At 32.8% G+C, this 22,678-nt stretch overlaps 1 protein-coding gene across 1 annotated transcript; it reads left to right on the forward strand.

Annotated features, from left to right (window-relative positions):
• The first annotated feature begins 1,123 nt into the window (after positions 1-1,123).
• LOC144844712 (apolipophorins-like) lies at positions 1,124-22,234 on the forward strand. Its single transcript, XM_078701740.1, has 40 exons — positions 1,124-1,241; positions 2,101-2,145; positions 2,470-2,624; positions 2,842-3,099; positions 3,492-3,632; positions 3,978-4,167; positions 4,413-4,659; positions 4,908-5,073; positions 5,305-5,487; positions 5,749-5,901; positions 6,257-6,401; positions 6,629-6,787; positions 6,949-7,235; positions 7,491-7,622; positions 7,933-8,150; positions 8,384-8,566; positions 8,855-9,011; positions 9,257-9,370; positions 9,508-9,673; positions 10,065-10,340; positions 10,625-10,833; positions 11,061-12,824; positions 12,992-13,351; positions 13,631-13,747; positions 13,869-14,204; positions 14,564-14,729; positions 14,924-15,108; positions 15,351-15,578; positions 15,784-15,927; positions 16,047-16,299; positions 16,628-16,860; positions 17,081-17,564; positions 17,738-17,949; positions 18,164-18,568; positions 18,846-18,999; positions 19,182-19,367; positions 19,577-19,833; positions 20,179-20,287; positions 20,494-20,786; positions 21,394-22,234. Exons 1-40 carry the CDS (start codon positions 1,187-1,189, stop codon positions 21,487-21,489), a joined length of 9,621 nt encoding a protein of 3,206 aa, XP_078557866.1. The 5' UTR covers positions 1,124-1,186; the 3' UTR covers positions 21,490-22,234.
• Positions 22,235-22,678: the final 444 nt, after the last annotated feature.

A 22,678-nucleotide genomic window follows, 5' to 3' on the forward strand; every position in this document is an offset into this window, starting at 1 on the left:
GTTATCTAGATAGTATCATTTTATTTATATTCATATAAGTTGCGAATCTCAAGCGTTTGACTACAGTGAACGCTGATATCTACCTATTCGTAAAACTTGGTTGCAAGCAACGCAGGTTAGATGACAAACAAAAAGTCGGACAGTTCTAATAACCATCGCAAAGTGTGATTCGTCAATTTACTTGTGTTGCGCTACGGTCCTTAATTGCGTTGCGTCCTTGTGAGAACGAAGCTTTAAGACGCAACGCAGGGACGTAGGCGCAATGCAAATAATTTGACCAATGTGGAAGCGATGGATTAAAACAATCCATCACGTCATGCTTTAATTAAATTTTACTTTCGCGTCGTGATTGGTCAACATAGTGAAGTACACGCAAATGAAAAATGAAATAATAAATTTCCTCCATGATTTGACCAGTTGACCAATCACAAGAGACTAATCCGTCAAATTACGTATTTAGGCCTACTCATTGCATTCCTAGTAAAGTTCAATATCTTATCGTTTCAGAGGTTATAAATCATTTTAATTCATTTGTAACCTATTTGTTTCAGATCCGGTTTACTAATTTTGAAACCCTAAAAATATAATTGACTCTACTGTGTCAAAACAGATCGAAAAATATAGCCTGCTGGGAATCCCGTTTTTATCAAATATATTTCAATATTTTTTCAATGGAAAAATAACAATGTTTATGCTATATCCCTAATCTGTATAGCCCCCAAAGTATAAAAACACCCACTTAGGCCTATGTGATTAAAGTCGGAATTATAGTCCTCCAAAATATTTATTGATAATATCATTAATCACATGCATATTTAATTCGTGATTATTTAAAACAAATTAGAACAAATATCACGTAGAATAGCTTAATAAATTTATATAAATTTACATATTATAAGCATAAACTCTGTACTGTTGACGTTAGGTCACGCACTAAAAATAGCAACCCAATCGCTTTGTTGCCGTTTGCGCGAGCAGAGGGTGTAGCGAACACATGATAGAAGAGCTGTTTTCGTTCCGTCAGCATAAAGTAAATTGAGACCTGGTTGATGATGAAACGACTTTTGAACCCCATTGTTTGGTGATAAGTATAAAAGGTCCGGGACGAATCGTTTCTTCATTTCTGCAGTAGTTCCACAATTAATCAGTCAAGATTTCGTAAGAAGGCCTACGGCTCTGCTTCGAAATGGGGCTGAAACTAGTATTTTGCATTTTGGTTTTGGCAACCACCACACTTGCGTGTAAGTAAATACTAAGTTATTCTTTTTGCTTTTTATACAATTTTAGTTTTAAAGGATTTTTGTTGCATCTTCTAATTCTATCAGCGATCAAAAAGGAATTACAATTTAACAAATTTGTTGTTTTGGGAATTTAAAGAACCTCTGGATTTTAATGCGTTTAATAAACACATTTTCATGGAATATCTATTCAGTAGTTTAGTTTCTTTTGAAACATCAACTACATACACTTTTTTTTGTTGGAGATAAGTAAGGTTTATAATTTGTCGGACCAACCAACCAAACCAAGCTCTTTGTTTTACATGAATTGTCTAGTTAATGAACTGGCTTGGTAAAAAATAATATTATACATTATTATTATTTCTTCATTACAATTTTATTTTCAAATTGTTACAATTAAATTGGTAAGTAAACTGTAGATAATCCTGTTTATAGCATAGTATTGATTTTTTTCTTTTATTCGCTGTAGAAAATAATACAGTCGCAGCTTCTTATCCAAACAAGTACTTCAAAGATACTTTATCTGTTCTAATGAGGGCGGGCTACCATTTTGTGCAGACTCTTCAAAAAGTTTTATTTATAGAGGGCGCACTATACGATATTATCAATTTCGAAAGCTCTTGTTGTAAACATAATTTTATAATATTGATATATTTTCAACTCTCATTAAAAAATAGTTATACTACATTATTATTTAATTCTATTGTTTTTACATTTATTCTCAATTTTTTTTAGAGGCTGAATAATTATTATATTATTAACTAATTATTAATTTTCTTTTATATACCTGAAACATTTTATTTCATAGTAAATTATTTACTGAATATACCTGTTGTATAAACTAACTCTTTTTTTTTTACAGGGCCATGGCAAACCACAGAAGAACGCTGTGGAAAAACTTGTAAAAGTAAGATTTTTTCTGTTTCCAAAACTGTTTCAACTAAATACAAAATTTCAAAACGAAGCCCATGGAATTATTTGCGAATTATTTGAGTATTATTTGTTGAAGGTCCTTATTAAATATTTTCAGATTTTATTTAAAAATAAAAATTAATTGATCTTGTAAGTGCAGAGTGACAATGTAGTTTATAACGATGATACCTGAAGTAAATACAGTGCTTGAGTGTTGTACAAATCATCACTATACTACATTGTGAAGTGTGACCTATTCCGGGTTAACTATAATATTATTTTGATTTTTATTTGATATGTAATGAATTGTTTTGTGTAGATATGTCTGGTTATGAATTAAACAAGAAATACACATATGACTACAGTATAACTGTGTCATCACTTATCAATGGAACGTCAGATGAAGATTCTAGTGTTGTTGTAACGTGTAACGCAAACATTGAAGTTGTTGACAACTGTGAAATGGTTTTAACGGTACAGTATTTCATTTATGGTCATTGATTTTAACAGTACAATACTTGCTTAAAGCTCCCTATACCTTTACAAAATTGGAGGAATTGTAGCGCCTACAATTGTCAAGTTATTCTGAATTTTTCAGTATAAATAACCTTGCAGAACATGCAAAGTGTGTTTTTGATGTTATTATTATGCTGGTTTGATGACATCATGTTTTATAATCTACTCCATATAGGTTTCTCAGGTTCAGATTCAAGAAAAGAATTCTGAAGGGTCACTGACAATCTCAAAAAGCAATAACTTCCTTAGATCAGAGTTGATGAGCAAAGAACTTCGCTTCAGTTATGATGAAGGTATTATTCAAACACTGTGTCCAGAAGATGAGGAAAAATCATGGGTACTCAACTTTAAACGTGGTGTATTGTCTGCATTCCAAGGAACCTCACTTCAAGTCTTGTCCATGGAACCAGAAAGCCAGACACCATCAATGGAGGTAAGAAGATGTCTTAATTATAGCACTATCGAACAGCTCTCCATATTCAACAGTACCTTGATTTAACAATGCTCTTATTTAACGGTTTCCCTATCTTAACAGCGCTTTTATTTACAACACTCCTATTTATCTATAATTTTACTACACCCATTGAGCCATTGGTGTTAGTGTTCTGCAATATTGTCACACAGCTGTCCCTATTTATAAGCGCACTAATTATTAGCGATCTATTTTATAGTGTTTTCTATTCCGAGGCTACCCTATTTTGAAATGCTCCATTTAACAATTTCCACTAAGTATTCTGGATGAATCTTTAGACCACTCGTAGAACGAGTTTTATTATTTATAACTTATAATATTATTTGATTTATTAATGTTTTTTTGATACCTAGACTGATGTAACTGGTATCTGCCCAGTTGACCTTAAAAAGGTTGATGAGGGTGTAACTGTTAAGTCAAAGGACTTCATGGGATGTCAGAAACGTGGTGAGATTGATTCATCCGTCCAGGCAATACAACTTCTACCTCATGCAGTGAGTAACACATAATGTTTTAGGCTGTTACCTAGCATTTAGTAACTTGTTAAAACAACAAAATAGTAATTGCTGTGTAGGGCTACACTATTAAAGCCCTCATTGAATAACTAATGTTCTGTGAACACAACTAAAATATTGATAAATTAATTTAGAAAGAAACTAGAAAAAACAACTATGTATTCAGAAATAAGTTAAATTAGGGTCTATATCTGAAGGCAAATTACTAAAAAACAAAAATGATATCAGTTGGTTAGATGTCAATGAATAAAAGTATAAAAGGATTTTTCTGAAACATCTATTATATATATAAGTCACTTAACTATTACTTTTAATTTAAAACAGCCCACAATGAGTGTATTGAACAGCACTCAGACCTGTGAGCAACAATGGACAAGTCAGAGACTTCAAAGAGCCTTGTGTCGTGAGAAACACCTTGTTAAACCATTTTCCAAAGGAGAAAGTGGTGCTGTTACCACCGTTGTACAAATCATGGAAATTTCCAACATTGTAAATGTTCCACAAAGATCTGATTGTAAGTATACTAAGCTTCTGGTTTGCGATGACATAGGAACAGGTTAGGTCATGTTAATGTGAGTGCATACACACTCTCCTTGTCAGTTTTTGTAGTTTCTAAGTCCAAGCGATAACTGATGACTCATCAATGCATAGGTCATAGGTCATCTGTTGACTTACATTTTAATGATTTAATTTTACCTGTTAAGAAGGCTAAGTTGTAACTGATTTTCTTACAAACTATTACTTACATATTTATTTCAGCACAAATCAACAGAAAAACCGATCTGCTCTTTGAACACACTGTTAAGGAAGATTCAATTGATGCTCAAGAGCTTGAAGCAACTCTCCAAGAGGTCTGCGATAACATCGATTCAGATATTGGCCCAGAAGCAGCTGAAAGATTTGCAAAAGTTGCTTTCCAGATGCGCAAGCTTGAGAAGGCACCACTTGCAGGTGTTGTGTCCAAGGTGATGAACAATGAGATTTGCGGTGACAGTGCTTCATTGAGGTAAGAAAGGTCATTTTTAATCATTGACTTATGGCCTGTGATCTATGACATGTATTATCAGGTGACCGAAAATAAAATGATAAAAAAACATAATTTGATACATGCACATTTAATATTACAGTGCTGCTTTTAAGTAATAGGTAATTTTTTACATGTGACATGACATTAACCTGTGACCTATGACATATTTCTTGCACCAGTAATTACTCTTACTGCATTAAAATGTATTAACTATTGTTTGATTTTAGGAGATTTGTCATCGATGCCCTTCCAGTATGTGAGAGCACAGCATGCGTTGGTGTAATGACTGATCTTATTCGTTCTGAAGCAGTTGAACAAAAATTAATCGATACATGGATAATGTCATTTGCTTTCTTGAGACATCCATCTGTTGACATGGTCAATGACCTTACCGTACGTAGTGGCAAATTAGCTTCAATACCCTGTACCATTTTTTTATTTCAAAAATCTAATTTTGGCATTTATTTTTTTGGAATATGGTTGGTTAGATGGCCATAGTTGATTGACTATTAATTAAATATTAATTGATTTGTTGATTGGTCTATTGATTTGTTATTACATTTGTTTATATTGATTGGATCATGAACGTTTTGTCACTTATTTATAATTGTATTGTATCTACAGAACCTGTTAAGAGATAGAGATGATGACAAAGCCCTGTACCTTTCACTCTCTGCACTGATTCATCAATTCTGTAGTGAAAATGAAAACTGTCTGGATTACACACCAGTACCAACTGCTCTTGAGTTCTTTGAACAAACACTTGGATTTGATTGTAAAGCCAACACAGACGAGAACAAATTCAAAGTACGTAATGAAAAACAATTAGTCAAATGATATACTAGCAATTCCACAATGTTGGAGCTGATACAGCAAAGCTCTTTAACCATATTAAAATATAAAAAGAAGAAGGGAATGCTTATTTACAATGTCTTCACAATTCCAAGAATGGAGGAATTCCATGCTTCTGTTTTAGATTAAACCAACTTTCAAGTCACAGCTGTTCATCTTTTTTTTTTTTAATTTTGTCTAAAACTTTCTAATAATTTCTTAACTATTTGTATTTAGGTCATGCTAGCACTGAAGGCTCTTGGCAACTCTGGACAAGCTGTATCCGTCATCCCAACACTTGACCGATGCTTTGAACAGAAGTTGAACCCAATTGGTGTACGCATTGCAGCCATGGAAGCTCTTCGCCGCATTCCATGTGAAAAAGGAAATGTAAGTTTACTACTGAGCTTGGTGGTTTCATGCTTGAATGGTCCTCACTTCAAATCTTGACTTCAGCTTAGGACCTAGATTTGTCTGTCATTAGGCCTACCTATGCCTAAAGTACGGCTTATTTGGAAAGTGTTGATTCACCAACTCATTCCAGTTTTAAGTTATCTGAGAATACTTGTTCTATCACCAAAACTATGGCCTATGTTGAACCGATATTATGGCTGTTTGTAGTCTTAACCGCATAGCCACTACCCTAGATTTGAATGTACTTTCTGATAGAAAAGAATATATAAAATACAACAATATGCTGTACGGAGTATACTGTACTGTATTTAAACATATTTCTTTTCTTTAGCGTGACATCATGCTCAATATGTATAAGGACAAGAAAGAAGATAGTGAGATTAGAATTGAAGCATTCCGTGGTGCCATGAAATGTCTTGATGCCAACATGATTCAAAAAGTTATAGATCAAATGGAAATTGAGAAATCTGATCAAGGTAATTCAATATAAAATATCATCTTTATCTGCAATATTTGTCATTAATTGTTGAAATTATTGTGAAGGACAGATTTTTTGACACACATTCTTGGGTTATCTCAGTTTCAGTAACTAATAACTTTTACAACAGCTGATAACATCTCTGTTTCCACACTTATTTTTACATATACTGCCAGTTATATATAAATGTTATCTAATTGAGACGATTTAAATATTTTCTTTTAGTTGGTTCTTACGTATGGAGTTTCTTGAAGAACTTGAACACAACCTCAGACCCATTGAAACAGGATCATCGTGCAATTGTCCAAGAAAGCGGTGCACTTAAACGATTCCGCATGGACCCAAGAAAATTCTCCCGCAATATGGAACTTTCATTTTTCAATGGTTAGTAAAACTTTAATATTAATATACACTTATATGATTTTATATATTAAGATTCATACCAAAGTTAGTTTTTGTTGTGTTTAATGAAATATTTATGTACTGTATGTAATTTTCAATGTTTAATTATGTAACTATGTCTTTTAATATATTGTAATTTGCAGATACTACTGGGTTTGGTGCCACCTTAGAGAGTGATGTCATCTTCTCCTCCCAGTCCTTCATTCCTCGTCAAGTGTCTGTAGATTCTAAGATTGATCTCTTTGGATTCTCCATCGACCTTTTGGAGATTGGTGGCCGTGTAGAAGGAATTCAGTACTTCCTTGAATCAATGGCTGGACCTGAAGGTTTGTTAAAAGAAAATGGAATTATGGATCTTCTGATGGCTCCAGAAAGACGTCAAAAGCGTGCAACCATTAGAGATAGCACATTGAACAATCTACTTGATAACGTGAGTACTATTAAGCAAGCTCTGACATTGGAAGAATATTGATTTCAAAGTAATATTGTTCTTATAAATATATTAAATCCACTAATTGCTCCTAGGGTCTGTCTGTCATTTGCAAGGAAACTATGGTGTTAAAACTGTATATTTCAAATATTAGATTTAAAATCAGTTTAAAAACCCCAATTGATGCTGGTATTGACTTAAGCAAAAGAGTTAATAAATGTCAGGCCTCTTATAATCCTTTCCTTTATTTTTCAGCTTGACATCCAGGCTGAAGACAAACTTCAGGGGTCTGTTTACTGGAAGATATTTGGCAATGAGCTTGGCTTTGCTGATTTGGCTAAATTGAAAGACTTCAATTTACAAAACCCATCCACTGCTATGCTTCAGGTTAGTGTGTTTCTAAATTACTCATTTGTTTAAACTCCTAATTGTGATTATCTTAATTGTTACCTTTACCATGAATGTCAACATGACAGAAAACATGATTTGATAATCATGAAAACTTACCCAACAAAATATATTTTGTGTTGTTTTATGGATAAAAATTATTTGGAACCTGCAACCTCTTGTTTACAGAGTTGAGTATCATGCCGTTAGATCCTTATGTAAATTGGTATGGTTATACTTTTAAATAAAAAAATTGTATCCATTATTAAGAATTTATAGATAAACGATATATTTCTTATTTGATTAATAGTTTGTAATGGAGCTTGCAAAGGAGAAAGTCATGGAATACAGCAAGAACATGATGTTGTTGGAGATTAATACTTGTGTTCCAACTTGTGCTGGTGTTCCAATCAAGATTTCTGTCAACGGCAGTGCCTCAGTCCAACTTAAGACTTCTGGAAAGATGGATGTCCGCCAATTAATGGTTGCCCCAAGAAGTTTAGATATTACTGGCAAGATTGAACCAAGGTAAATTTGATTAACAATTGATTAACTCTTAATTACAGATAAATTAAATTGTGAAAACATAGCTTCTTACCAAGAACATAATGAAATACACATTATAATAAATTATGTATTTGTTTATATTATATTTGAATATTTGAAATTTTATTAATAAAATGTCCATATACAGTGTGTGTTAGCTAATGCTGAGATTGAAAATTGCTTAAGCAAACTAATTTTGTTAATTTTGAACTTAGTGCAACTGTGGAGGTCAGTACCATTATGGAAACCGATTTTTTCGTTGCTCGAACCGGAGTTAAACACGTAGCTCGTGCTTACACCTCTACATCACTTGAGGGCAGTGTTGTTTTGGCCAATGGCAAGGCATTCAACCTTAATCTTAAGGTTCCAGAAAGACGTCTTAACATTGCAGATGTAAAGTAAGTTTGCTTAGATTTTGAAGAGGAAATTGTGTTCATGATTTCTTATACTGTAGTTCTAAATTTATTAAACATAATTGGCATTTAAGTGATCTCAAGTTTCTGAGTTCACTCTTAGATTTGGTCTTTAGGCCTACCTGGACCTCTAACCATAATAAGACTTAATTTTGAAGTCATTCCATCGGTGGCTGGTTCATTAAATATGGCTGTAAAGATACAAATTAGGAAGACATAAATTGATTTTTAGATTGTCAAACCAAACGTATATTATTTTTATTATTGCTTCAGATCAAATCTGTACTTGATCCGCATGGAAGAAGAGATGGAAATCCAAGGCAATCCAGATACCCAGATGGATTTGAACTTGTGTACTGGTTCAGATATAGAGCAATATTTTGGTGTTGCTCTGTGTGCTGAGGCTAATTTCCCAAGCAGTATCATGAAAGTAAGTGTTAAGTATGTCCACTTTTTAGTGATAGTTAAGGGGTTAAAATGAATTTTTCACTGTAGTTTGTTTTATACGTATTAAATTAAGTTGCTACAAGATTAGTTACCGTAATAGTGCAATAAAATGGATGTCTTCATATCCAATCATTTACCCTTATTGAGATATTACATGGTTGAAGATTAGATTTCTCTATGTACTGTATATATGTATTCTTATAAATTTGGCACATTCTTAACCCACAGCCAAATAGCCCACGTTTCCCATTGTCTGGAAATGTTGATGTTGAAATTTACTTGGAGAAGCGTGATGTATCTCTAACCGAATACAGAATGGAGGCTTCATACAAAAAGAAACAGGTATGGCAATCCATGTGACAAGAAAAAGAGCATTTTGTTCTTCTTTGGCATCATTTTCTTTATTAATATCATTTATTTATATCTATTAAATGAAAGTACTATAAAATGTATACAAAACATTTCGAATTTCATTACAGACTGCAATTAATGACGAGGTGTTTGTTACTGATATTGTACATTTTATGGTTGGTACACCTGGTACAACCATTCTACGTACCTACTCACTTGACATGACATTAAATCGTGCAGACAAGAACCTCACCATTGATTTGGTAACACCAACCAAAACTGCCTCTCTTTCTGGTAAGTTGATACAGTGGAATTTCTATTATACATACTCCAAAAAAGGTAGTTAATACTCATAAATACTAAGTCACAGTTTAAAAAAAGGTGTTTTAGTTACATTACTCAACCTCTGCATGCCGCCACTCCAATAAGATTTTGTTTTGTTACAATAATATAATCAAATTTTGATCAATTTTTTATCAACAATTTAGTTCATCTTTAATGTTAAATGTTACATTATAGTGTGTTACACATATTTTCATTGTTATACCCACTGTATGCCTATGCCTATATTTTTTTATTTGCCACTGCATAAGATACCTGTACCATTTTTTATTTTCAACTTCTTGTCATCAATAAAATTGATGAATTTGTATTCCTAATTGATTTAATTTTCTACTTACTTTAGCTGACTTGGTCAAAGATGAATTAATGCAGCAATTGGAAGTCCTTTTCTTTATTGATGATGCTCAAGTGATGAAGACTTTCTACAGCTTGAATATTCAACCAGACAAAGAAAACCAAAGAGTTAAATTCTCACCAATTGTCACCTTTGAATACAACTGTCAACAAGAAACCAAATCTTTCAGCCTTTCGGGAAGCGTTACCAAAGATTTTGGACAGAAACGCACTGAGATTGACCTAGTTTTTAACAAACCCTCTGAGAACCTTATCACTCTGTCAGGTATTATCATCATCATTTTTTATTCAAGTGGATTTATTTTTCACTCTTGTTCTTGTGTTATTGATTATTACTATCTCTCCATTTCTTTTTTAGTAATTTTTTCTACCAAAAATTATCTTATTTCATCCAATTTATTTCCATATTATAGCTTCTTGCCTATAGTCTTCAAAGCTCTGATCAATGATTCTTTGAACTAATTTTTTCCCTCCTTAATCCTAATTAAATTATCAGTGCTATTTAAACGTTTTAAAAAGTTTTCTATTTTGTCTATTTCAACTCATTAGGCAATGTACAGAAAAATATTGGTGAGGAGAAAACCTCATATGTAACAGATTTGAATCTTGGTGGTCGCTACATCACCGCTAGAATTGATGGAGAAATCGTCAAAAAGGGCAATAAATTGACTTCATCAGCTACTATTGAATATGTACCACGTAACCAAGACAGTCGTACCATGAACTTTGCAATGAAGTTGACAAATAAAACAAATGATGTAGGTTTTTTTTATATACATTTTCAATTCCAACATTAAATGTATTTTGACACATATAATCGTCAAAATAATTTTATGGATTAAATCAATTTTTACCTTTTGTATTCTGATTGAGAATTCTGGTAATTAAGTAAATTCAAATTTTATATCTAAAACATAAAACATATTTCTGCCCTTTCTTTAAGACAATGTCTTTTATTTACATGAATTTTCCATTTTATCCCCAGGAATTCAGAGAATATGAGTTTATGACCAGTATGAGCTTCTCTCAGAATCCCAAGTTTGACTTCCGCATCGACTCTAACACTAAATTCAATGCAATGCAGTCTGAAAGTTCTCACCGTCTCTGCTACAGTAATATCGATTGTCAAGGAGATAAGTTCATTGCACTGGAGCACAACTTTGAACTAGCCAAGTCAGAAAACAATATTCAGAATGATCTTCAGCTTAATCTACGCATCCCAGCCTTGGAAAAGAATTTCCAAATCACACAGTCTCTGACAAGAAACTTTGATAAACCATTGGATATCGTAATTGATCTTGAAGAGATTGTTTCAACTACACTTCTTTTCCATACCAAACTTAACCTAAACTCTGAGGGAACCGAAACTTTACCAAGAGGATCATTGGTATTTGAGCTTTCCTGTCCATTGAGAGAAGGCAAATTTACGCAAACATGGCAGAGAATTTCTGAGAACAAAGTAACTGCTACCACAACTTTAAAAACAGAGGCTGATAAAGTTTCTTCAATGGCTATTACTTGGGAGAAGATTGTAAAAGAAGATGATGACACTTACAAAAAACATAGCATCGACATTGGCATTACCACACCTGATGAAACCGAGGTTGATATTGAATACTACATTGAATTGACCAATGGAGAGATGACAACAGAGTTAACCACAAGAAAGAACCAAGAAAGAATTGTTTTCACAAAGTTGGAATTAGATGACTTGAGTGATAGTCAAAAACTGAAGAAGGAACTAACCTTTACTTGCAATATTCCTATCCTTGAATCATTGAAAGATGTTACTTGGGCGTCAGAATTTGAATACAAAAACCAGACCTTGATCAGCTTTGAGTCAACACTAACAGTCCTTCAGAATAAGTTTATCTTTAGTACCAACCTTCGCAATAAGACGACTGATGACAAAAAGCATGGAGAATTTTCCATACGATTTGAAACACCAGAAAACCAATTTGAAGTATTTAGTTCTGCTAAACAACGTGGAAAGCTAACTTCATTTGAAACATCTGTTACTTTCACACCAGGAAATGAAGATGGTAAAACATTTGCTGTCAAACTGGACCACACCAATAAAACGGATGAGATGACAAAAGAACATCAAGTAATCTTTGCCCTAGAAGCTCCAGATCAGCGTGTTTCAAGTGATTTTATGTTTAGCCGTGCTGAGGGTGCTCTAACATCTGTATTGTCTGTCACTTATGCTCCAGAAAAAACCATCAGAAACAGCTTGGTTTTGAATACCAGAAACACAGAAACCGAAAAAGTACTAGAATTTGAGATGACTACTACAACACCAGAACGATCATTTGGTCTTTTATTTAACAATAGTATTGCAAGAAATAGAGTCAACCCACATCTTGAGATCTCCCTTACCACAGGCAATGTCTTCACAACTGATCTGGTCTTTGAAACTAAAAAGAATGGTGCTATCAAAGACATTGTTTGGATGTTTGATCTTCCTGAAGAAGAGAATGATGTCAAGTTGAGGACAATCTTGAGCAAGACTCCATCTGGTGTTGGCTTTGAATTTACTGTTACACAGGCTGATGCTGAGACGATGCAATTGAACTTTGACATGGTTCCAATGATTACTGAATCAGACAAACAATTTGACATTGCTCTGAATATTGCTAACACCTATATTACTGGTTATGATATGAGTTTTGATCTTGTTTTTGCTCGGTTGAACAGAGGAGCAAGCAAGTTGTTTGGTGCCAACATTACTGTTGATGGAGACCGGCAGGTAAGTTGTAGTCATGCTACAATTAGTTTGCAAATGAACATTAAACCCAGTGGTTTTGAATGATTTCCAAAAAAAGCTATACTTCAAAACATTTTTTATCAATTAGATATTTTCAAGAAATATTTCATTCATTCATATTATTTATTTATTTATTCATTTTATTACAGATTGAGTTTGAGACAAGTATGAAAACACTTTATGCCAATCAATATCGTAAAAAGGTTCAATACCTATTCAAGAACAGGTTGCCACAGGTCACAGAAGCTCCACTTAGAAACATGATCTTCAATTTTACTTATGAAACTGAAAATGAGGACATTTCTCAATATATAAGTTTCTTGTATGGTGATCTTAGTGAAGATTATAAAATCTGTATGGAACACACCAACACTGACCAATACCTCGGTAAAAACCACAACATTCATAATGTTGTCCACCTAAGACATCCATTTGTTGTTCCAAATATTCCTCAAGACATGGCATTGGATATCAGATCTGTGATTAATGCTATTGAGACCACCTCAACGGTAAATATGGATTTTTTATTTGTTTAATTTTGATTTCGGAATGTGAATATTGTTTAGCACTTTTTCTACACAAACTCAAATTTAAATGGTTTAAATTTGTCAATTGAAACATTGCAATAGCTAACAACGCTACACATTTTAAAAAGACAAATAGTAAACATTTCAGTCAAACAGTTGTGTATATATATAGTTGTTAAATGCATTCATGTTTTTATGTCAGGGTTAGCAAAATTAACTCCATACATTTTTTTATTTAATGTATTACTTTTAAATCCATAGATTATGTTTGTCAGAAATGATTTGACAACAACTGTCACTACCCGATACAGGAACAAAACAAATGACAATAAAATTCATCACATGTCTGAAATTATTATCTCAAGACCTGATAAACATGTAAGTACTTTAAAACATAAGTTGTACTGTAGACGAAAAACTTTATTAGAAGGAGAATACTTATTATATTTAGAAGCTGAATTCGATATTCAATTTCTAAGCAATATTACTCTTTTTTTAGGATATCACAATTAAAGGTGTTGGCAAACTGTTCGATGGTAACACTATGTTCAGCACTGATATTGATGTAACATACAGCAGTGACAAAACAAAGGCCATCAGTTTCAGTTTTGATTTAACTAACAACACAAATGTTGAATATACCAGTGATTACACCATGGGAATGGAAGTACTGCATTTGTTCAGTAATGTTGATGTAACTCTAGCATGCTCTTTCACTAACAACACTGAACGTGGCAGTTTTGGATTGGAATCGCAAATTGCTATTGACGACGACTATATTCCAATTGCTTTTGAGGGAGAGTTCAACAAACTTTCACAGAAGTATGAGATCCATGTAAGAATATATATTTTACTGTATTTTGTTTGTATTTTATCGTATTACAATCTTGTTTAATTTACACAATTCTGGTAATATGGATGAATCACCTAACTTGTCATAGTAACAAGTTCGAATTTAGTTAATGATTCGAATGAGATTAGGCTGCACCACTATTGAGTGTGTTGCCACTGTTCCAAAAGTGTTTGTCAATAAAGATTGAAACCATAGGCAAGGTTGAAACACTTTTTCATATAGATATTGAGCCAAATGAAAAGATTTCTTAAATATCTATCACACTAAAACATAATTTGGCCCATTTGTTGAAAACACAATTTTTACTATGCCAGAATGAAAATTATGTTAAATTTTTTTAGACCAATGGACCAGTAAGAGAAATGTGGTTCCGAGGTCAGATCGTCACTATTTCCGATGGTCATTACCGTCTGGATATGACCAATCAATATAACGACAAAGTTATACCTAGTTACTTTGAATTGGACATGATCAACAGACAGATTGAGTACAAACTTATGTTTGAAGGTGAGTTTTATTTTATTGAGAATGAGCAAAGATCGTACACTATCAAAATAAAATTGAGATAAAATTTTGCATGTCACATGTTAACACCAAAGGTTATGGAGCAACAATACATTATTAAGAGATTTCTTGCAAAAAATGATTATAACTTCCAAAATTTTTATTATTTGATATAACTTATCTGTTTGAATTTGCAGAGGAAGGTGATGATTACTGGAAGATCGTCATGGGTTACTATAATGACACTGCTCTTGAAGCTGACCTCACCAGAATGATCCAGGGACAACTTACAAATGATGCTCATGTGCGTGTTGTACTCACCAGTCCAAAGGTTCTGAGAAACGAGATCCATTGGCGTCCAGAATGGATTGAAGAAATTAATGTAAGTGTTGAAAAAATGTTTTATTTGTTTTTATAAATGTACATAATATTTTTTTCCGTTAATCTGCTTCTTCCATCTAGAATTGAAAAGGCGGCTCAAAATGTTTATAAAAGACTGAGCGTACAGTAGTCGCACAATCCTTAAAATAATACATGGCATGTGATATGAAGTCAACCAATCAAATATGTGTCAGTATTAACATTGTAAATTGTTATAATTTAACACAATTTTTGTTTGCATAGGCTACCATTTCAAACAAAACCGAGAGGATTAACCGCTCTTTAGCTGAAAGATCCAGCAACATGAAGTCACGCATGGATAAGTTCAGAGGTCGCTTGTATGATAGTATGATGGACTTTGTTCAAGAAAATGATGAATACAAGCAAATGTTAAACGAAATTAAACGGGATCTTGCAACAAAGTTGTTTGTGTTTAAGAGTAAAATGTCAAGTCGCATCATACAAATAAATGTAAGCATATCAATATAAATATAAAATTATCCTTTCCAGAAATAAAAAAAATGTAACCTAACACTTTTCATTTTGATTATTTCCTCATTTTTAATATGTTTCACATACATGTATTTATAGTAGTAGTAGTTCATTTTCAATGCTGTATACAATTTAGTTCACAATTACCAATTTTGATCATCCAACATTTTTCAAATGTTTACAGGAAACCATTAAAGCAATGAAAGCAGATATTGCTCTCCAAATTACACCATCACTTATGAAAATAAACAGGACTCTTCGCGAACTGAAGTCTGAGATTCAAGAGCTCAAGGAAGATCTCAAAATGAAAATACAATTGTGGGCAGAGGTGAGGAATACACATTGTAGTAGTTAATATGAAATGTATAATGTAAATGTATTGTTGCAGACATCTAGCTACATCTCTCTAAAGATGTTATACATAAATTGTTATCAATTTCTCTATAGAATGCCTTAGTCTCTCTTGAAAGTTACAAGGCACAGTTTGATGGACGTATGATTGGCGAGTTCAAGGCTTTTGGTGAATCATATAAAATGAAGATGGCTAGTGATGTAGAATTGATCAAACAAGAACTGACAAACGCTACCATTGAAATAATGATTAGAGAGAAGATCCATTTTGATACGTTGAAACTCAATATTCAAGCCAAAAAAGAAATAATCAGAGAAATGTTTGAAAATTTCATTGTAAATATTAAAGGTAGAGTATCTTTCTTATATCTTCTTTCCTGTTTTTAGCAACATCGTCAGATTTCTGCAAATACAGCCTAATTTTTTTTGTCACAAATTCAGCATTATTCTTCTACTAATTCTGCCTCATTCATCCACTAATACATTTAGGGATAGACCAAGCCTAAACACAAGAAGTTTAAAAACACAGACAATTCTTAAAACCTAACTTTAAACAATAACTATAAATAATAATAAATAAATATCAAATTGCTTACATTGAGATAACTAACTAAACTCATGATTGAGTTCTTGCTTTTATATTTCATGAATAATAAATTGATGTTTGTTTTGTCCAGGTGCATTTAGAGAACGATTTGATGAGATGAAGTTGAACTTTGAAGATTCCACTTTCTACAATGACTTGATGATCTTCATAGAAAGTGTAAAGAACAATGAATTGGCTTCTGACATAATGGAAAGTGTTGCACAGAGTATGCATGAGATACAGAACTCAGAGGACCTCTTTTTGCTGAAGAATCTTTTGACCGAGCTTAAAGAATATAGAAGAGCACAGGCAAACAATACTAAAGTAAATAATCTTTCAATTCAATAAAATGGGATTTCAATAAGTCTGGACAAGACAGGGGACAGACAGGTCAAATAAAGTAACAAAACATAGTTTTTAATTATTTTAAACTAGTGTAATTACAAACAAGATTTAAGACTGACACTGACCAGAGCCTAGTTAGATTCTTTTAAATCTAAAACATTTTTAATAGGCTGTTTCTTTAAAATGTTTTTGTCTGTAGAATTGTATTGCTAGCTCACTGATGGAAAAAGTAAAAGGATTTATCATGTTGAGATATCAGGATCTAAAAGAACAACTGTATGCAAAAGCACAGGAGTACAACAGCAGCACATACTTGCTAGAAAAACTTGACATCGAGAATGGTGAAATCATCTTCCTTCTTTTCCTTGAAGAAGAATGGCAAACTTTGACTCAATGGCCAGAGGTATACACACAAGGAGAAAAAATGGACGAATATGAAGGATATCAGTCAACCGTATATCGACGTCTAGGAGGCTACAAGAAGAACCTTTTAGCAAAGGCAGCAGCTCAGAGGGAAATGCTCTTCAGTGACACATATCTGCAGAGTCTTAAGGAACAGTGGGGTTCAGATTCTCTGAATGAGTATGTTGATCAGTACATACAGCAGTCTACTGAAGTATGGAGTTGGTTTTACATGGTCAAGAGACTTATCCAACCAAAGAACCTTATTCCACCATATCAAGGTATGTACTATTTATCAAAACATGCTGTTAAAGTATAATTCTTCTTAAAAAATGTTTTATATGAATTCATATTTTTTTCAGAAAATGCTTTTAAATTCATAATTAATATACAGAATATTCTATAAATAAAGTTTTGTTTGATTAATATTCTTTGTCATTTCTGTTATTTTTAGCATATGCTATGATGATGGGAACTGAACACTTCACCACCTTTGATAAATCGTACTTTGACTTCTCCAACAAATGCTCTTACGTATTGGCTAGTGATTTCATTGATGGAAACTTCAGTGTCATTGTGGATTATGACAGAGCAGAAAACACTGATTCCAGATCTATTGTTGTCAAAGTCGACGATCAGACCATTGAAATCACTTCAGATTGGCAGGTATGTATCTTTCTAGAAATGTACCTTTCTAATTGATAGCATAACCTTTAAAAGTAATAATTTATATATTGTACAATATATTTATATATACTAAATATTACAATGAAAAAATCGTTTTAATGTATAATTTGATGCATACACTACCCCTTTTAATTGTGTTCTTCAGCTAGTAAATAACATTTATATATTTAATTTATATATTTATTGTTTTCAGGTCAAGAAGAATGATCGTGTAATTGATCTACCAATCCAGTTTGAGAAGACCACCATTATTCGTGACAACGGCATCATCCGTGTTGACAACACCAATGGCGTGACCGTTCGTTGCAACTTGTACAGTGAATACTGCACTGTGAACGTAACTGGCTGGTACTTTGGCAAAACCCGTGGACTTTTCGGTACCTACAATTACGAGAAGAATGATGACATGACAAAGTCTAATGGACGCGTCACCGACAATGTTCCTGAGTTTGCTCGTAGTTGGCAGGTGGGCCGAAAATGCAATGATCACGATAATGATGCTAAACGTTGCGATGCCAATCCAAAGTTGGAGAGCAACCAAAGGTGTGCTGAGCTTTTCTTAGACTTCAGATCTGAGTTTAGTCGCTGCTTTACAGAGGTATGTTATTTTAATGTTAATTTAATGTTGCTATTTAAATATTGCTCATCCTATTCTTAAACATATAATAGTTTATAATACTGTAGATACAAGCTTTATTCAATGGCTTTATAATTACTCTTTCAAATATCTTGCACTTCATCTTTTTACAGTCTTACAGTTTTTTCTTTCTTATGTCTCAAATACATTGTTTTTTAATATCATATTTCCACATTTTAACAAAAATAATAACTCTGAAACAATCATTTTATATTAATATTGATTTCATTTCATTCAGGTGGATCGAAACATGTTTTACAAAATGTGCGTAAACCAGAAGTGTGGTTTGTTGCTCGGTCATGATATTGCATCAGCTATATGTAATGTATCAAATGCCTACCGTGAGCAGTGCAGACAACAGGAAGTTATGTTGAAGCCTCTTAAGGAATGTGGTATGTGTATTATATTATTTTTTTTAAAGAATATTAATCTGGTGCTCAGATGAGATGCACATGCATTCCTCGTTAGAACTCAGAACTTATGTTATTTAACCAAAAGAAAGATTCAATTTAATATGGTTTTATGGTAAATTTCATAATATTTATGTTTAAAAACAATTTCTCTTTCACTTTAGTCATGTGCAAAGGTAGTGAAAACCAAGACTTTTATAAAAATGAAAGGGAACGTCTTGAAGAAGATGATGATAAACCACAGTCAGCTGATATCATCTTTGTTGTTGAAGAGAAACTATGTGCCCAAGAAGTTGTCAAGAGGCTACCAGATCTTGCAGATTCTTTGAACACTGAACTTAAAAAGAAAGGTAAGCGGTGAACTTATATGAGTTTAAGGTAGGGTCACACCAATTGAAATTTCGTTCAGTGTAGATAACTAAGTCAAAAACACATTGGATTAATGGTAGAAAATACAGATTCTAATCTCATTCTGGATCTGGTGTAATAACCCAATACTGTTAGTTAAACATATAATGTAAACTTTCTATCAATGTTAATTGCTATATATTTTTCACAGGTATGAAGGAAAATCGCTTCGGTCTTGTTGGATTTGGTGGTCCAAATATCCATGATATACCTCACATGCACACAATTGATCATCAAATCTTCAACCATCAGCGCAAGCTACAGCTTGGAATTGACAGTTTGGAGTTTGGAGAAGGTGGTAACAATGACACATTTAAAGCACTTGAGAAGGCTGCTAACTATCCATTCCGTGCTGGTGTTGCCAAGAATATCATCCTGATCTCTTGTTCCCAATGCAAGGACAGTAAGGTAATATTTGAGAATGTGTTAATAATTCCATCCCCCCCCCCCCCCCCCCCAAATAAAGATGTTTTTACTTAGCCAAAACACGTAAATTTAACATTTGAGCATATGATAATCATTTAATGGACAGCTGCTCAGTTTGAATTACATCTGTGAGGTTATTAAAAAAATTAAATCTCATCCACATTGTTTGTTCAAATGCACACCAGTTAACCATATCTACCAATTGTAGAAAAATCCCTCTTGAGTGGGAAAACTGTATACAATTTATATGTGTGACCTTAGTTGTAATTGTTCTTTCATTAGTTCAATTGTTATTCTTCACTAAACTTCTTCATGTTTTTTTTATAGATGACGTACATGAAGATTAGCCGAACTATTATTAAACGTGGTATTAACTTCAACATACTTATGAACTACAACTTCACTGGAAAGGCTGGTAAAGACGTCAGTATATATGGTAAGTACATTATCATCTGGATGAAAGAGAGCAACTTTAAAATAAGGAATTTTGGAGTTTCAGCTTAAAAATAGGAGGTTCTTCGCTAGTTTTTATGAAAAATAAAAACATAAAAGTTTTTAGCCAGTCTGAGTTGGCAAAAGACAATAATATGAACTTCAAAATTACAATATCAATGCTTAAAATTTAAATTGGTCTTATTTCAGGTATTGATGAACGTTTTGCATTCACACGCAAGTCATCATCTGGACAATTGGGTGATGCTGATCTTCGTCGTCGCATCAAAGAACCAACTAGCAAGTGCGCCATCCTCGCTCTTGAATCAAATGGTACAATCTTCGACATGCAATCCATTAACGACAAAAAGTTCATTGATGTGTTTACGCAACGAATGCTACAGACAACCGTGCCAATGGAATGTCAAGTTTGCAAGTGTGTAGCTGATAAAGAAGGAAGTGGCATCAGCATCTGTGAGAAGTGTTTCAATCCATTGATCAAGGTAAGCTGGCTACATCTCTTACAAACATAATAATATTGGGTTTTCACAATTGTTATGTGAGTTTGTGCATAAATCAATAAATTTATAAAAACATTAATTTCTAAAAAATTTGTACAGTCAACTCAATACCGGACACCCTGAAAATCGGAAAATGCTAAAAAAAATCAGACCCAAATCCTTATACTGTATTCCTAAAAGCACACTCTGAATGCCAGACTTTCAAATTATTCAGATATTATTAGGTCAACCCAAAGGTATTGGGAGAGTTTACTGTTTACAATGCATGTTGGTGTTAATGGAATATGGGAATTGCCATCCATCACCTTTAGTACAGTACAACAGATGGGTCTGGGTTGTGTTCACAAAATGTTGTTAAATGATTCTCTTCAAACTGAACTATATAAAAATAAAAATCTATCTATCTTTTATTGTAATATAAACACCACATCTGTTCTGCTTCACTGTTGTGTGAAAATTTGTGGAGTTAGTAGTATTATGATGTTTTTGCAATTGCTTAGGTAAACTATACAATAGTTACAATCTAGAATTTAACTTAGTTCCGACTGAGGAGCAAAAATACTAATAAGTTTTACATTTATCTTTTCAGTCACCATACCGGCCAATTACTGATATGCAAGTATACATTTCCGAGAAAGTCAAGCCCCAGAAACCAAACAAGAAAGCAAATATAAGCAAGCAATAATTGATTAACATCGAGTTGATTTGAATGTTTTGAAACTATCCAATGAGAGAATAAGATGTGTTGAATTTAAACAATGAAAACTTTTAATTTTTTTATTTGAATAAAAGAAAAAGATTCACATAAAGCAGATATTTTTGTCATCAATATTTTCAGTGAACACTTTCATTTCTTAAGTGTATACAGTAGTATAGTAGAGGGAAGCTACCAAGTAATAGAGCGTCATGGAAGCTATCACAACACAGGTGGTTTAAGGATGCTCACGTCTTGGATATGCTCTGTTACTTTGTAGTCTTTACAGATATTGAATGCCGACACTTTCCAGAAATAAGTTGGTTGGTAATCAATATCTGTGATGAACTTTGACATCATCCTTGATTTGTATTGTTTACTGAACCATAAAGCAATGAAAATAATGTCCTCCATGATTGAACAATGCAAGATTATGAAAACTATGCAAATGTTTTCGCGTGAAAGCAATAGTAGACACTGGACCATCATCTGTATTATGTAAAGTTAGTTTAAGAAAATGTTGTAATTTTTCTTTTGTTTAGTTGAAAGGAAATACTAAAACATGTTTATTTGTAGTGAGAATACTGGATATGGTCATTATTTTAGTAAACTTAGTGAGTTTTAATTTGTATGTAAATTGTAAAGTTTGGTATGATGAATATTTGTAATTTGTTTCTTTAAGTAGTTTGTAATACTTTATTAAGTGGAAAATAAAAGGTGATTTTAAAACTATGAATGATACTCCATTTGATAATTTGTTGATTTGTTTAGACATAAAAAATGTAAATATAATTGTTAACAAAAAGATAATATTTATATTTTAGGTTGAAGCAAAGTTGGTCCACAAAATAGAGAAAATCGAAAATCTAAATCACTTAAATAAATAGATAATAATTGTCGTTTAAACACGGGTCCACATAAAAATAACTAATTTTGACTACGGTTCTAAAAATCCAAATTGCTTGGTCTGAATTGTGTTTTAAAAAATGTTTTCCGTGGAGCAATTTTAGCTTCAGCTTTCAAAAAATATTGTACAAAAATAGACCAATAGAGTGCCTATACAAATGGTACAATGACTTATATCAATATCAGAAGAAAACAATTTCCAACAATCTGATCACCAGGATCAGAACTCATACAGGAGCATGAGTGAAAAATAGTGAAGAAGATCTGTGCAACT

This window comes from Antedon bifida, chromosome 6, assembly GCF_963402885.1.
Source record: "Antedon bifida chromosome 6, ecAntBifi1.1, whole genome shotgun sequence".
NCBI classification, from domain to species: domain Eukaryota; kingdom Metazoa; phylum Echinodermata; class Crinoidea; order Comatulida; family Antedonidae; genus Antedon; species Antedon bifida.